The sequence below is a fragment of the Periplaneta americana genome, chromosome 1 (genome assembly GCF_040183065.1).
Source record: "Periplaneta americana isolate PAMFEO1 chromosome 1, P.americana_PAMFEO1_priV1, whole genome shotgun sequence".
NCBI classification, from domain to species: domain Eukaryota; kingdom Metazoa; phylum Arthropoda; class Insecta; order Blattodea; family Blattidae; genus Periplaneta; species Periplaneta americana.
The window spans coordinates 175,346,924-175,363,754 of record NC_091117.1 but is presented as its reverse complement, the minus strand read 5'-3'; the positions used below and the strand labels follow the sequence as shown (position 1 = coordinate 175,363,754).

At 35.0% G+C, this 16,831-nt stretch overlaps 1 protein-coding gene across 1 annotated transcript in view; it reads left to right on the top strand.

Moving 5' to 3' along the window:
• Positions 1-9,672, top strand: part of LOC138694908 (serine protease nudel-like) — a 75,489-nt gene extending 65,817 nt beyond the window's left edge. Inside the window, exons 21-23 of the mRNA XM_069819128.1 lie at positions 1,902-2,142; positions 4,638-4,745; positions 9,030-9,672. Of these exons, the coding sequence (XP_069675229.1) occupies positions 1,902-2,142; positions 4,638-4,745; positions 9,030-9,312 (632 nt within the window). The 3' untranslated portion in view covers positions 9,313-9,672. The remainder of the gene's footprint in view (positions 1-1,901; positions 2,143-4,637; positions 4,746-9,029) is intronic.
• Positions 9,673-16,831: the final 7,159 nt, after the last annotated feature.

Genomic DNA, 16,831 nt, shown 5'->3' with positions numbered 1-16,831 from the left:
TTATACTGAAATACAAATGTTAACTTTTCTATTACGAAAACCAAACCACTGGAATTCGAACACGAAATTGGCATTCAAATTGTCAGGTCATACATGTTAGAAAAATTTTATAACACGCTCTTGGCAAGCAAGTCAAATGACGACTACGATAACAGCGACGTCGCTTGTCGATTTTACGTTCCTATAATATGGTTACTAAGAAACGCTAACGTGACATCCTGGGTTATACAGTATTACATAAAAAACTGAATTTTAAACAATCTTATTACGAATTTGATTTGTTCTAATTTTTAGCAAAATGCGCAACACGTATGTAATAGTTATTTGTGCGAGATCGTGCGTATTTGCTTGGTTTCCGCACAAAACCAATCCGCGGGAAGTCTAAAATTCCACATTCAGTATTCTCAGCCTAACACACATAACAATTTCCCTCTTCTTACCGCTTAAGCGCGACATTCATTTTACTGCTTTAGGCTTTTAACATATTATTTTTAGAGGCGTTCAATATAGTAATAATTATAAATTGGAAACTTACCACTGCAATTTCACCTAAATTGCACTGTTAATTATTGTTTTTAAATATTTGCAAAAATTAAGTCAACTCTACAACTCCACTAAAGTTACTGCATTCGTGATGCAAGTAACATTAAGGAAGCAGTGAAAAAATCAACAAACTTGCCGATGTTATTACCGCAATATGTTATATAAATATTATTATTAAAATATTAAAATGAAAAATAAATCATTACATAACCTTACCGTTTGTTTTAATTTCGCATTTATAGACTGGGAAAAAAAGAGACAGACGTATATCACAGCCTGCTGGAGTATAGTAAACACAGAAAACATTTTAAAGTAGCAATGTTGAAGATAGATATTTTTGTTTTGCAAATTTGCCGTCATTGAACAGAAACCAAGATGGAGATTTCATTGCAACTAATTAGAAATTCCTCTTTCAGGTATGTAATAAACGAATTTCGCACAAAATAATGTACGATACACGAGCGGTATGTTTTCTTTCAATTCTCGGAAATTAAAAAAGCTCAACTACGTTTCGCTTTTTCAAATTTTTCCTCGAACATGAAAACTTCAACATACCGCTCTTGTAACTCATATTACTATTACGATATGAATATCGTAAAGTTTCATACCATACAATCCGAGACTGGAAAGTTGTCAAACGGGGCCGCAGGCCGATTTTGATAATCTTTCGAGTATTGTAATACGAAGTTACGATAAATATATTCGTACAACGTTTTATCCGCTATGATAAATAATTAAGTTTTTAATACAAATAATTTTATTAGTTTTGAACATGTATTTTGTGGAGAGGCGATTGTATTATTAGCTTCTTCCTGCGATTCGTTTATGTTTGTTTTATTAGTTTTGAAAACAATAGGTTTTTGTTTATAACAGAAAAACAGCAGTACTAGGAGAAATAAACAAACATTCTTAAAATGAGTTGAAACGAGGATTCAGATATTGAAAATACTGCAAATTGTGCAATTGAATGTTTAGTACCAAATTGTATTGTTGTTAATGTTTTTAATAAATAAAATCAACTTAATTTGATTTAATTTAATGTGTAGTTCACATTACGCAACCAGTTAGGTAGCAGCAGTATAAATACCTAACCAGTTGCGTAATAGAAATATCATTACATAACTAGATGCGTAATGATTGTGTTTACATTATATTTATTAGTGATGAAATTGTCACATTATGTCACATTGCATAAAGTGGATAAAATAGCCACAAAAGTAGCTTTATTGCACTCGAGAATTTAGAATACTCCCTACGGCCATGTTCTATCTGACCCACTCTTACATAAAGCTGTATTTTTATACTAGTCGTATAATATAATATTACGTAACTTTAATATGCTATTAAAACTTCCACAGCGCAGTGTACTTTGGATCAACTGCGGTGTAAAAGTGGTGAGTGTGTTGCCAAATCTTCGTTCTGCGACGGCCATAAGAACTGCTCTGATGGAAGTGATGAGCCAGAAAACTGCAGCTGTGCAAGCTACTTGCAGATGGTGGCTCCAGAGCGTGTATGTGATGGCCACAGAAACTGCGAGGACAAGTCCGACGAGAGTCCTGATCTATGTCCTTGCAGGAAACACGACTTCAAATGCAACGGGTAACAAAATGTGTTCACAAAATTCATTCTGATAAGGAGCAAGGAATTAAGACTGTGAAACTGCATCCATTTCAATGTAACCACTTTGACAGTAGTTACTTTCTTATTTCGAATTGCATTGAAACTGTTTCGAATCATGAGTGACGTGTATTCAAGGTACATTATTATTATTATTATTATTATTATTATTATTATTATTATTATTATTAATATTAGTAAATCCCGAAAAGACTAAGTATATGATTGTCTCGTGACGAGAATATTGTACGAAATGGAAATATAAAAATTGGAGATTTATCTTTCGAAGAGGTAGAGAAGTTCAAATATCTGGGAGCAACAGTAACAAATATAAATGATACTCGGGAGGAAATTAAACACAGAATAAATAAGGGAAATGCCTGTTATTATTCGGTTCAGAAGCTTTTATCATCCAGTCTGCTGTCAAAAAATCTGAAAGTTAGAATTTATAAAACAGTTATATTACCGGTTGTTCTGTATGGTCGTGAAACTTGGACTCTCAATTTGAGAGAGAAACATAGGTTAAGGGTGTTTGAGAATAAGGTTCTCAGGAAAATATTTGAGGTTAAGAGGGATGAAGTTACAGGAGAATGGAGAAAGTTACACAACACAGAACTGCACGCATTGTATTCTTCACTTGACATAATTAAGAACATTAAATCCAGACGTTTGAGATGGCCGAATTCAGAAATGCATATAGAGTGTTAGTTGGGAGGCCGGAGGGAAAAAGACCTTTAGGGAGGCCGAGATGTAGGTGGGAAGGTAATATTAAAATGGATTTGAGGGAGGTGGGATATGATGATAGAGAATGGATTAATCTTGCTCAGGTTAGGGACCAATGGCGGGCTTATGTGAGGGCGGCCATGAACCTCCGGGTTCCTTAAAAGCCAGTAAGTATTATTATTATTATTATTATTATTATTATTATTATTATTATTATTATTATTATTATTATAGGTAAGAGCCATTCAACCAGTAGAATTTAGGACTCTAACATTTTTGGAAATATTCAACATTTTTTTCCTCCATTATTGTATCTTGTACAATATGAAAATTGGTATGTGTAAAACATTATCCTTCTACTATATGAAAAAAATATTTTTACAATTTAAAAAAATTGTTTTCTTTTCTCAAAATTCATAATGGTCGCAGTTTACTGTGCAGTGATGAAGCGTTTCCCTCAGAACTCATAAACTTGTTAAATTTGTCATGTTCTCTCTTATTTTATTGCTGAAACTCATATTTACAATATCATGCTCTTTCAACAACATTCCTCAATAAATATTTTTTTTTGTGTTAGAAGAAAGTACTGATATTTGACCATTTTCAAATGAATTTATTTTTTTATCAGACAATCTATCAAAGGTATAGAAGTGATCTTGCATCATATTGTGGATATGATATGCATAAATACACACAAAATATTTCATCACAGAATGTTGGATAGGTTTTTAGTTATGTGGGAAACGCTTCATCACTGCACAGTGAATTGAACTTAAAAAATATATATGTAAATAATTTTTTTAAATCGTAAAAATATTTTTTTTTTCATATAGCAGAAGAAAAGTGTTTAAAGACTCATTCACAATTAAAATTAAACATAATGTAAGCGTTAACTTAAGAATATAAACGTTACGGTAAAATCAAGAAGTCATACTATCATTCACGATGGGAACATAAACATAACAGCAAACATACTTGGTAACTATGGAAACATAACAACGACGCCATTTCCTCATATTCTGTTGTAGCCTATACTTCAGCGCTCCACGATTGTGTTCTGTTTGCAAATCACGTAAGCATAAGCATGGAAGTTTGGAGTTTGCAAACTTTCATGTTAACGTCTTACGGTAATGTTTATGTCAATGCTTATGTGAATCATTGTGAATGATCCCATTTAGTAGCCGGGGCGCAAACTTCTGCGTTTATGTTACGGTTGTTTAATTTCCATTGTGAATGGGCCTTTACACGTGCTAATTTGCATTATTGTACAAGATACAGTAATGGAGGAAAAAAAGTTCAATATTTCCAAAATTTTACTGCTGTAAGCCGTACCTAACCCCTTAAGCTAGCGATTCTGAAAATATGGGTAGCAACGTGCTTATGTTTACATTAGGATTTTTCTTACAGCGAAAACAGTATAGCTAGTGGGCAATGTATGCAATGGAGGAGGAAAGGAACTGCCCACCCTACAACATTATCTCCTGGCCTAGTTGCGTCATAAGTGGTGCCTTCTTGGTATCATTCGTGGGGTTCAGAGTTCAGACTTGTCTTCGGTCAGTTGACTAAACAACAACCACTACAAGAAAACCTACTTGGAATTTTATTTTCGTATAGTTACAGTAAAAAACTTTGGTTCGGGTAGTGTCATAATTTCGTGGAACTACCTAATCACTGCGGTAACACATAATTAAATTAAAATTTATTCTGTTTCGCTTCGGGATGTGCACTAATGACTATACTATGTTGCATTTTAGGACTGAGAGATGTGTGATCAAGGAATTCGTCTGTGATGGCGAACCAGACTGTCCGGACGCGGATGACGAACTCCACTGTTATTCACTTCTATTGGATAACAATTCGAAGTAAGTAAAAGGTTTGGCTATGCTCGTGTTTATGAACGAGGACTCATGCCAGCTGTCAAACTGCACGCATAGTATGTGAAGCTATATTCCCTCTATTTATTAACTTGCCTGTCCTTTAACTTTACACTCATTAGTTGTAACTAGAGTCCGGATTCGTATAGAGTACATTTATAAAGCTTGAAATATGCCTGCAAATTTGATTGTCCATGAGAAAATGTCCAAAATATTTACAAATAAAATCAAACTTAATTTAACTTGAATAGGGTAAAGTTGCCTATTTCCGTGATACCCCTAATCCCGTGACACTTTTTTAAAATTGAATGTCAGTCAAAGCTTTGCCTTTCGAACATAGCGCATGACATCTTTCTCGAAAAATTGCATCTTTCACCTTCTTTTGAGAATCGGTGAACTTCCTAGCAAGATACCCAACCCCATGATAGTCAGTGAAAAAACATATCACGGAATTAGGCAACTTTATCCTAGTTCAATATTTGTGGTGGTTTGTATTCAGTAACTGCAAATGAATTTTGAAGAATTTTCTATTTATTTGTAACGTTTGTTACATTATGTGAAAAAATATCAGCAAAGTCACACCACTGACGTCATAGCACTGACACTTTTTGTAGGTAATTCTGTTCGAATTCTTTTATATTAAAAAAAACTAATTATCCAGTGAGGTAGAAGAAGAAATAACGCTCCATTCCATGTTAATGTAGTCTACTATAATCTTTCAGTTTAAGGGAATAATAAAATACAAGCATGTTGTATGTTTGAATCTTCCAGATTTGTCACACCACTGATATGTATACGAACTACTCATGTTTAACGTATTAGATACAGTATAACACTAACTGTGCAGAACATGAATATTATGTGCAATACAGCGGCGGCTCCTTAAGGTTGTAGCAAGTTTGTGCTACAACCCAAAATTATAGAAGTCATAAACTCCTTAGAATAGGGGTTGAATTGATTTAGTTTTGTCTACTATGTCATGGGAACATGATTAGTTTGCTTCGGAGAATCGCGTGAATCATTTGCAGGAGCCTCATCGTTGACTCGCCGGAGTGAACGCACGTACTTCTTATGGGAACAGGGTGGATCTTAGGACCCTTTCCGGGACGGAGGGATGAGCGGAGATTTCTCTAGTACAGCTTGAGAGTAAAGTTGTTGGTAAACGGAATTCAAAGCTCTCAACATATAGGGCAGAGGGCAGGTCTTTCACTGCAAACCCAGCATTTTCCAGTCTTTCCTATTTTCTATCTTCCTCTTAAGGATGGTTCACAATAAACCGGGAATGGAAATGACAACGAGAACGATAACGGGAATATTGTTAAAATAAATGTATTTAAATGTGAGCATTCACAATTATGAATGCTCACATTTAAATACATTTTAACAATATTCCCGTTATCGTTCTCGTTTCAGTTCCCGATTTATTGTGAATCAGCCTTTAGTCTCCGCATATGATCCATATATCTTAATGTCATCTATCATTTGATATCTTCTTCTGCCCGAACTCTTCTCCCGTTCACCATTCCTTCCAGTGCATTCTTCAGTATGCAGTTTCTTCTTAGCCAGTGACCCAACCAATTCCTTTTCCTCTTCCTGATCATTCTTTTTTCACCCACTCTTTCCAATATAGCTTAGATTTTTATTCTGTCTGGCCATTTCACACGCTCCATCCTTCTCCATATTCACATTTCAAATGCTTCTAGTCGCTTCTCTTCACTTTGTCGTAATGTCCATACTTCTGCTTCCATACAATGTCACACTTCATACAAAACATTTCACTAGTGTTCTTCAGAGATCCGTAGAAGATGCTCTTTTTATATTAAAAGCGCTTATCTTATTTCGTTGTAATATCTTTTGATTTTCAAAAAAGCTTTGAGATACTGAGACTGTAACACACCCTAAGATTCACCTTTCAGTTCCCCCCCCCCCCAAATTTGATAATCTAAGAAGCGTGATCTATAAAGTTTAAGAGAATGTAAACTCTGTTTTCTATTGAATGAAATGTACATTGGGAGAAAGGCAGTCTCAAATTTGAAGGAAAACCGTTTCTCTAATGGTTGAAATTCTCAGTATGTACTGTGGGGAGCTGACGAGAAAGTCTCTGCGAAGTATATTTATATTAGGTGCGGTGCGGGAATGGAGCACCGCTCTTCCTAGAACTGACCAGAGATAAGATAAGTTGTTATGAGTTTGACCCTTATGACACTAAACAGATGAAATCACTGTCGCCACATGATGTTTAATTATAATGTTGCTGAAAATATCAACTAGTTTGAGACTAGCTCAGTGTCGGTGTGTTATATAAGTTGAAACTGTTAGTTTATATTTTAAAAGTTGATCGAATGTTTTCACATTGGTTAGTTATTGTAATGTAGTTAGTAGTGTCATTTTGTCGTTTTCTACCAGGAAGAGTGGCGTTATGCTGGATGTTGCCTGCGTGTAGGATTGGCATTACTCCACATTCCTACCAGGGCTGATCTCGTGAGCTCCCCACAGTACATAATATGAGCCGTTGAGAGCAGAAGTGGTGTAAGTGAAAAATGGATAATGAGGGTTAAAGTAAACATTCTGTAAAATACAGTGCAAAGTACCAATTCATATTCAATTTATTTAAACTATTAGTAGTCAGTGGATAGCACGAAGGACACATTAATTGCTACTTTGCGCTATATTTTACAGAATTTTTACTCTAAACGTCATTACGCAATTTTGACTTCTGCTCTGAACGGTTCATATTTATGATCAGAATAACAGAATCAACTTGTGTTTATGAGGAAGTGTAGTAGGCGTCTACGTCGAACTAAAAACAAACATAAAGCGACTTTGGCTTGATATTCCATCTCGGAAGAAACACAGTACAGTAGCTTTCGCTACACTACAGACGAATGAGTTATTTCAGCCCAGTCTGACGGTTATACTGCTGAGTCATGGATGAATATATAAATATATTCATGCATGGTTGAGTGCTGCAAATCGCTAAACAACTAGATTACAAATGTCGGTAGTGCGGTACGTCTTTGGTTGGCGACATTTACAGCTCGTTTGACGGTAGCCTTGAGGTTCATTTGCTTTATTATTCACCTACAACTAGCATGTGTAAATATGTAATTAGGCCTAGTGCTAACTATTGTGTTGTGCGAGATAACGCTTGAAGGTATGTCTCGTATTTTAGTTAGCAAAGATGAGTACCGCAAATTTGTTTATTAGAAGAGACGTTTTCAGCGCGCACTTTGAAAGAAAAATCTTAGATTAAGTGACTTGGCAGACCAATTCCATTCCCTGAAATTTCAGAATGTTTTAAAACAAAGGCTAAGTCTTTTAATAGAACTTTTAATCCAGAGTTACATCATATGACAATTTTCAATGATTGTGCGGGCATTGGGGAGGGGGGAGGGAGAAGACAAACGTTTGTTACTATGTAACTGACTAACAAAATACAAATGTTTTTGGCTTTTGATTTTTTATTTCTCTTCTATTTTTTAAGAAATATTTTCAAAGCCAAGTTTTTAGTAGATCTCAATTTTTAAGCTTCCTTTATTTTGGCTACAGCCACAAGATACAGAGGAACATTTCGGTGCATTCATTTTATGAAATACCTGATTTATTCACTCCCAATTTTTTTTTAATTTGAAAACGTTACTTATTCTATCATTCATTAAAAATATTAATAAAATAAGCTAGCAGCAGTTCTTACAAAATAAATGCATAAAAACATGCAGTACCTCATAAATACTTTCAGTAAAAATTTCATCCAGATTTATTGACACTTGTCATAAAAAAATTGGTGTTGAATGAAGAAAAAATGGATTTGAAAGTAAAATGAATATTTATGTAACACATAGCCTACCTATTAAAATTCTCTTTCGCTACATTCGTCTAGTAACTTCAAGGAGCCAACTTTAAAACAAAAAGTACTAATATTGTTGTGTGCATGTGAACATGAGCAAAAACAAATGCATCGAGTATACCGTGCGCTGGTGTATAAATGTGACGATTAAAACTGTTAACAAAATACTTCTACTACTTACTGTTATACCATTAACGGCCTTATCCGTCATTTACATGTCAGCGCTTACTTGATACATTTACAAAATCATGTGACTGTTACCTATATAGGGCTACTATAGAACTAGGCCAAAAAAATCCTCGAAATAATCCATATCCACTCTAGTATCTTCAGTTGGATTCCTAGTTTTAGTGCTATGAAACTAATGTCTCATTAAAAACATATTTTTATTTGTGGAAAATAAATAGATCGTACTTTTTTCACAGTAACACCGGCAAAGTGATGGTCAAAGTGGGCGGCGTCTGGCAAACTCATTGTTCCTCAGCTCTGTCTCAACATTTGCTGGACACTTTATGTCGTGGCTTGGGTTTCGAGATTGCCGATAAAGTGGAAGAACGAAGTGACACTACATCAGAAGTGCAGGACTTCGATTTATTCTCCACTGTGAGACTGAACTCAAATACATCGATAACATTACGGGGCAATCGATCCTTTGCAAGATTTGTGAAACCTGAGCATTGTTCCCAGCTGCAACTACATTGTTCATAGCACAACATATTTCATGAGAACTGTTGGCATGACTAGTGACTGAGATTACAAAAAACATTGGAAGTGTAGAGAAACAAAGAATATGAAGTGACATTTTGGTTGTGAATGTAGAATAAAATCAAAATATCGCATCATTTTTCTAGAATTATAAAGAAAATTAAAATAAAATGTAAGTATTAAATAAATCTTTACTGAAAATTGTTTATTGCACGATATGTTGGAAATAACGTTCGAACAATTTAAAATTTATGCTGTGGATAGAGTTGTTTGCTGACAAAACAGGCAGTTCTCACTGAAGATGTGTTTTCTTCCTCTCTACAAGAATATGGCAGTCTTCACCATCTTTCATTCACCTTGATATGGAACATACATCACTTGTTTAAAACGTAGCCTACGTTGCATGCATAGAAGAAAGAAATATGACTATTTCTGAAAATATATTAATCACATTGTGAACATGCTTTTTAATAGGTAGATACAGACAGGTTTTACCCTACCCGCGGGGAATCCTCTCTCCCATCTAGCGGACGAAAACGTTGTGATTCCCGCCATACGCAAGCGAAAATAGGCGGACAGATGCGCAGGCGGGAGAAGAGCACGTGTTATTCATATAGTAATGCTCACCACATTGAAGCAATATGAGACAGTGTGGTGGACAAAAAGTTGTTTTACACGTTTTATTCCTATATTTTACGCTCATTCTTGACTCTGAATTTTGACTAGGAATTTTTTGAATTCAAGTGGCTCGTAACAAATACACGTTAAAACAGCGACTTTTTATGTACCGTACGATAATTTTGTGAAAGTGGGATCTGTAGCCGTTTTCGTTTCAGATCACAGTCTACTAGATTTATTCCGTTGTCACCAAAAAGCTATTTGGTCGTCGTATAAGTTATTTTGTGGCAAGAAAGCCGTAACGTAATATCTTGTCCATTCATTGCTTGTAACTAACGCAGAAATTCAGTAGAATCACTTTCAATATATGCTACATGTAATGTGACCAAACTACCACGTGGATTGAATTCTTAAATATACCATGCCTTAAATTTCAAAGTTGGTTAACATGCGTTTATGTTGGCCGGCTTATATTCATGAGAGAATGCCGTTGGTCAAGTATACACAAATAACATCAGAATGCGTATCTTTATTGACATATCTATCGATATGCATAGCAGTTTCCATTCTCGATTTATTTTGAATAAAAAATCTTAACGTTCACGTTCTGGTTCTCGTTTCCGGTTTATTGTTGACAAACCTTGAGAAGACGATTCTGAGAAGAATTTCGAAATTCTGCTGTTTCAAATGCATCTAGAATGAGGAAAATAGTCGAGAAGGTGAGAGAGACTGGCTTCTTAATTGATAAGAAACCTCAGGCCCTCAGCAGCGCCGCACAGTTAGTCTTGGTTTACTTCGTTTTCCTCCATGACAGTGGTCGCCTTTGTAAGCCAGGGTTTGATCTGGGAGAAGGTTGTAGAAGAGTCTTGTTTCATCGAGGTTATAAATATCCCTAGGGGCATAGCCTATTTATTTTTCTCTTCTTCGAAATTCTGCAATCATTTACTCACAGCCCTTTCATTTACTGAATTTTGTTCTCCACGTATTGAGAGACATGAAGTAACATGACGTTCTCGAAAACTCGACAGCAAGCCGCCAGAACATTCAAAGTCTGTTATTCCACGTTTGAAAACGAGCTCTTCCTTTTTCTCTTGAATTACGGGACCTGACTGACAGTAGTATACCGACGTTCAAAGATATGACTCTAGTAATCGATAGTGATCGATAATTTGTTGGTGTAAGTGTGGCTTCTTTAGTTATTACTTCTATGAATAGATGGTGAAGATAATAGTCAGTATTGTAAATCACACATAAATATACACGCATTGCAGAATTCAATTTTCCATACCACTCTACCGACTGTAAAACAACACTGGGTTTAGTTGGAAACCGCCGGTATTGTCAATTATGAGAATAATTTGTGATTAATCTACATAATCATTTTCCCTGACACTGTTTTACCCGTCCCAATAATGGTGCCACCTATTGAGAACTAGCGTAACTCTTTTAAGGTTTGCAGGACTTAAAAGAAGTTCCTGAAGTTTGTCTATTTTTTATATTTTGGATTCTGACTTATCTTGTGATTGGAAAGTCCACTTACACGATCATAAAATCGTATGTCAGATATCTTTGAACGCCAGTGTACATTTTGTGCCCTCATATTGTCAAACCATTCAAGAATCTTAGACTTCACTTGTTCGTATTTTGCTTCACGAATTCGCTTAATTTTTGTTTATTAAGGACCGAAAGCTGCAGCAGCGTCAATTTTATTTTTATTTTTTATTTTAGTCGAAAGAGTAGATTTTAGAATTCGAAAATATATTTTGTTGAATGTTTGAAAATATTTTGCAATTTGAATTTTTGTCATAGTACCGTAAGACACTACATTCAAAATTTTAACTTTACTTTTGATATACTACAGATTGTTTTCCTTCTTTCATTTATGTTGTTGCTCATATCGAGGTGTTAACCCGAACACTGGCCGAGAAAAACTAACAGTTAAATCACTGTAGCACTCAATGACACCCTCGAGATACGACACACAGAAGACTTAAGCTACTACTCTGGTTCAAGTGGGAAATACAGCAGTACATATTATGCGTATTCTAAACGATAACTTGAAGACATTTGAAGTCTTTACTATGAGAGTGAACGGAGAATCCCCATTCAATAAACTGTAAAGGGTGTCCATAAAATTTGTTCGTTTCTATTGAAGGAGAGGACAAAAATCTGGAGACCGAAAATTTGTTTGAAGTTCGTGTAAACAAAAATTCGTATTAACCGAATAAAAACCCATTAAATCCACTGCATTTTAACCGGGACCGGAAAATTGTTCGTATTAAGGAGGTGTTCGTCTTAAATGAGTTCGTATTAACGAAAGTTTACAGTATAAAGAAATTCCCTGTAAAGAAATTTCGAAAATGTTAATGTTGAACACTTGACCAATAATAAATAATTTAAGGTAATTCCAAAATGTGCGCCTGTGTTACTCCCGAAAGTATGATTTACCAACCAAGCACCATTTTTTTTTTGCAATTTTTGTTTTTCGAGTTCGATGCTGATGTTATTTATATTGTTCAAACCTTTGTACTGACTAATCTTTTGTGTACAGTAGTGGTAAAGAAACCGGACCGACCCTTGTAGCTGATTTCAGTCACAGATTCAAATTTTGCTAGTCACAAAACACATCCAGCTTGTATTAATTGTAACAATGAAATTTGTTGCATTTGTTCGATTCTTGCCGGCTTTTGTTTCCTTCAGTGCCTGAAACTTACAGACGAAAAAACTTTGAGAGTTTCATTTTCATCTGGCATCAATATCACATTTCTACCTCTATTCGGCAAAGATTGTATTGTATTGTATTGTATTGTATTGTATTGTATTGTATTGTATTGTATTGTATTTATTAACATTCCTTGGTATTCATACATTGCTTCACAGCTAGAATATGGAACAAGGCAAAAAACTTAATACTACTATAAAGCCTGCATTTATAGTCACAGTCTAGATGAAATATATACAGAAGAGATTTACAATATAGTCTACTAGTACAACAAAAATTTTTACTATCAATTTCATGAAGCGTTATTGAATGTCATGAATTCACCTACAGAATAGAAGGCGTGAGAAATTAGGTACTTCTTTAATTTGGCCCTAAATAATCTTATGTTTTGAGTTTCATTTTATATATCGATAGGGAGACTATTAAAAATGTTTACTGCCATATAACGCACTCCTTTTTGATAGCATGATAGACTTGCCGATGGAGTATGAAAGTCATTTTTGACGTGTATTTATGCTATGAACTGTTGAATTAGTTACAAAGTTTTCACGATTATATAAGAGGAAGATTATTAATGAAAATATATACTGACAAGCCATGGGCATTATTTGTAGTTTTTTGAAAATAGTCCTACAAGATTCCCTAGATTTGGCACCTACTATTATTCTAATTACTCTTTTTTGTAATAGGAATATACTGTTACTATCTGTGGAATTTCCCCAGAATATATAACTGTGTATTTTACATTTAAGAGCAGTACATACCTATGGCTTCACTATCCATATTGAAATTACCACAATTTGACAGAATACACAGCACAGGATTCTTTTGTATCAGCTACAAGGGTCGGTCCGGTTTTTTTTTTTTTGCCACTACTGTACATAATGTTCTTTTAATGTGAAAACACTGATTTTTGTTGGAGGTGCCAATAAATTTAACTTTATTTATAGATAATTTACATTTTTACTCCTGTGAATGGTTATGTAGGCAGGGTCCAGTACACTGCTTTGCCCAGGGGCCTATAACACTGTTAAGACAGCCCTGAGAATGAATGATCTTCCAGTCAGCCCGCAACATAGCACACAAAGGAAGCAGGTTTATCGCTTTCAGATTGCCAGCATTGACACGCACTTAAAGGCGCCAAGAAGTTATTAGCTAATGACAATGAGGCCCGAACAGAAAGAAAACAGCTTCGTACGTCTTGTCAACGCGTGCAACAAGCGTCTACAAGTTTATCGGAATGAATCGTTAATCCCTGCTAGCTGGTTGTTGACGCCTGTATTCTATATTGTCGGTGCACAAGAGCAAGCAAAATGGATAGTGATGCTTTAATTGTTGCTGTTTATAATACACCTGCGGTATGAGTTAAAAGAGACAAGTACAGGTACCATAGTAACAGAAATGCAGTAGAGAAGTGTACTTAAAATGTACTTAAAAAGCCCTTAAATTAATGGAAGAATAACATGAAACTAAAAGAAAATGTTTATATATTATTCACCGTACTCGCACCACAACTTCTCCAAAATTAGTCACCTTGTTTCAATGACTGCCCTGCAAATCTCGGAGAGAGGAGGCAACTTCCTGGAATTTGGCTAAGATAAAGGAACAGAGACCACCTTCTCCGTCTCCTCCTCCTTCCGCACTTCACTTTTGTTACCAGATCTTCCAGATGAGGGAGTGTGAATGACAAAACAAACTGTGGATGCAGCGTGCATTCTTGCAATCTTTGTGTTAAAAATACTGACTACTACTACTGCTACTGCTGCTGCTGCTCCTACTACTACTACCACTACCACTTCCAATACCACTACCACTACCACTACATACCTTCCGAACCATGTTGGGACACAACGTCCTGTCCAGGACACGGTGAATGTTTTCTCTTTTCCAAACATAAATTCTAAAGACACCCTCGTACCAACAAAAGAACAGTAGCGGTCAAAGCTCTCACTTAAACTAAGCTGTGGTCAAGCATTTTATATTATTTCCGTTGTGAGAAGTGAAGCCTTCAGTGGAATGAGGGATAGACTTTAGAGTCTGTTCCAAACTATAAAACTCAAACTTCACTGTTATTCACTTATTCAGTAGGTAATTTACTACTGACCTATTTGCTTAGAAAGATATTTAACAAACCTATCAATAAATAAGAAAGTAAAATGTGTTCCAAATGATCTAAAAGTTCTTAAAAGTATTAAAAATGACCAAAAAATGCCGAAAAAAATATAAAAATGACCTATTAGTTCAGAAACGTCAAAAAATGCAGTATAAGAAATTATTTTTTAAATTTGATATTAACATAGAAAGAATTTCTATATTAATAGGCATCGTCCTAATGTGAAAAATAAGAAGATTACTTTTCATCAACATCCGTTCCCTATTAATAACTGACTTATCTGACAAACAACATGAATTGCAAATTATTTAAGTTGTTGATTTCATTGCTTATGAAAACACTACATTCAAGTTAATTTTTCACTTTATACTCTTTTTAGTAGCAAATCTGAGAAAGAATTGAAAGTATTTAAGTGATCAGTTTGCTGTCGAGCTTGGGAAATTTCCACCTCTCCTCTCGGTAGAATTCTGGTAATTGCAGTGATCACACAATAAGATGGCCACATTTTGAAGCTATGAAGTTCCTTAAGATGTAGTGAGGCCCAGGGATTTCAAGCAAAGCGTACCCTCACCGTATAGAGAGGATAATAGTGAAAGTATTTCTTTTCCCAGAGTATGATGACCCACGGCCTGCTGCGCCAGAGTCCCTTAATACTATTACAAAGTTTGTGGAATTCTCTTCCGTATCTCTTACAAAAGGGGGGGGGACGTAGGCCAACAGGTTGTATCCAATTATTCTCTGCTACATATTGAAATGAAAGTCAGAAGTTAAAAAAAAAAAAAAGAAAGAAAAAAGTAGGAAACGTGTTCAAGAAAATGAGGACGACGAATATCTACACTTTTTCAAAAGTCTGTAGTCTATAAGGAGCAGATTTCTATGTAATTAAATATTATTTTTGCGTGTGATAAAACACAATTAACAAAGTTAAAAATTCCGAACATGATGTTTCAAGTTTAGAACCCGAATTTTATTTCCACATAAAAACACATATTTTCACAAAAAAAATTATGTAAATACATATTTTCAGGAAATCTATTATAAACACACAAATCTTGAGGTTCTTTTTACTTAAATAATTTTTTACAAGAACTTTTAAACATTTTAAAACTAAATCAATTATGTCTCTCAGAAGTACGTTATCTTTTTAAGAATTCTTGGTTGCTTCGAGTTTCTGAGCGCTGTGTGGTGTATCCGTGATCCATTTTTGTAATAGTATCGCCTCAAGTTCTGAGAACTGCTAGGCAGCATATCAGTGTTATTATTAGAGAATAAATTAACGTGGACAAGGAGGAGAGATCTTGCAACACATAATTAGGAATGTTTATTGTTGCTGAAGATGATTTCATTCCACGCTTTGTTTGTGAAACACAACAGATAAGAGCTCGGGTATGAATTTTAATTTAAACAAATCTCTCGCCTCTCGCTCATGTCCATGAAGTAAGTAGACCTATGTCTTGTTGTGGTACCCTGTTATCGGGCTTGGTCAATCGATATCCTTCAAGATATACTGAAAGATGGTTATTTAAAAAACGATATGGCTTTCCTATTAGCAAATTTAAGTTTTTTGTGTGACACCATAAAAAAATTCGAAACATCCAAAAAGTTGTTGTCTGAAACAGGGAGGTGCGTGCCGTGGAAATTAAACTAGACTCGCTACCAGGTTCAGAAGTACAATTACTAAGGGACAAATTCCAGAATGTGTTTGGGAAAAACAGTGGATATAAAAAAATGTGTAAAGTTGCTCAAGTATTGGAGGATGTGTCTGTAGGTGAAATTGACAGTGTATGTGTTTGCGACATTTCTCTCTTTAAATATGCACGTCTGACGTCCTGTGATGCGGAAAGATCGTTTTCACAATAAAGTCGTTGTTCAGAGATAATCGGCATGCATTTGTTGTTCACTGCAATTCTCGGCCAACTACTAGCACTCAAGTGTGGTTGGTGAGTACCTAGTAACATTTTTTTTTCCCAAGCTAAGTAAGGTGTTTTTGTCATATTTAAAACAAATATTTTTTTGTTTTTAGCCAATATTTTTTGTTTTTAGCAAATATTTTCGTACTTTTTAGCATA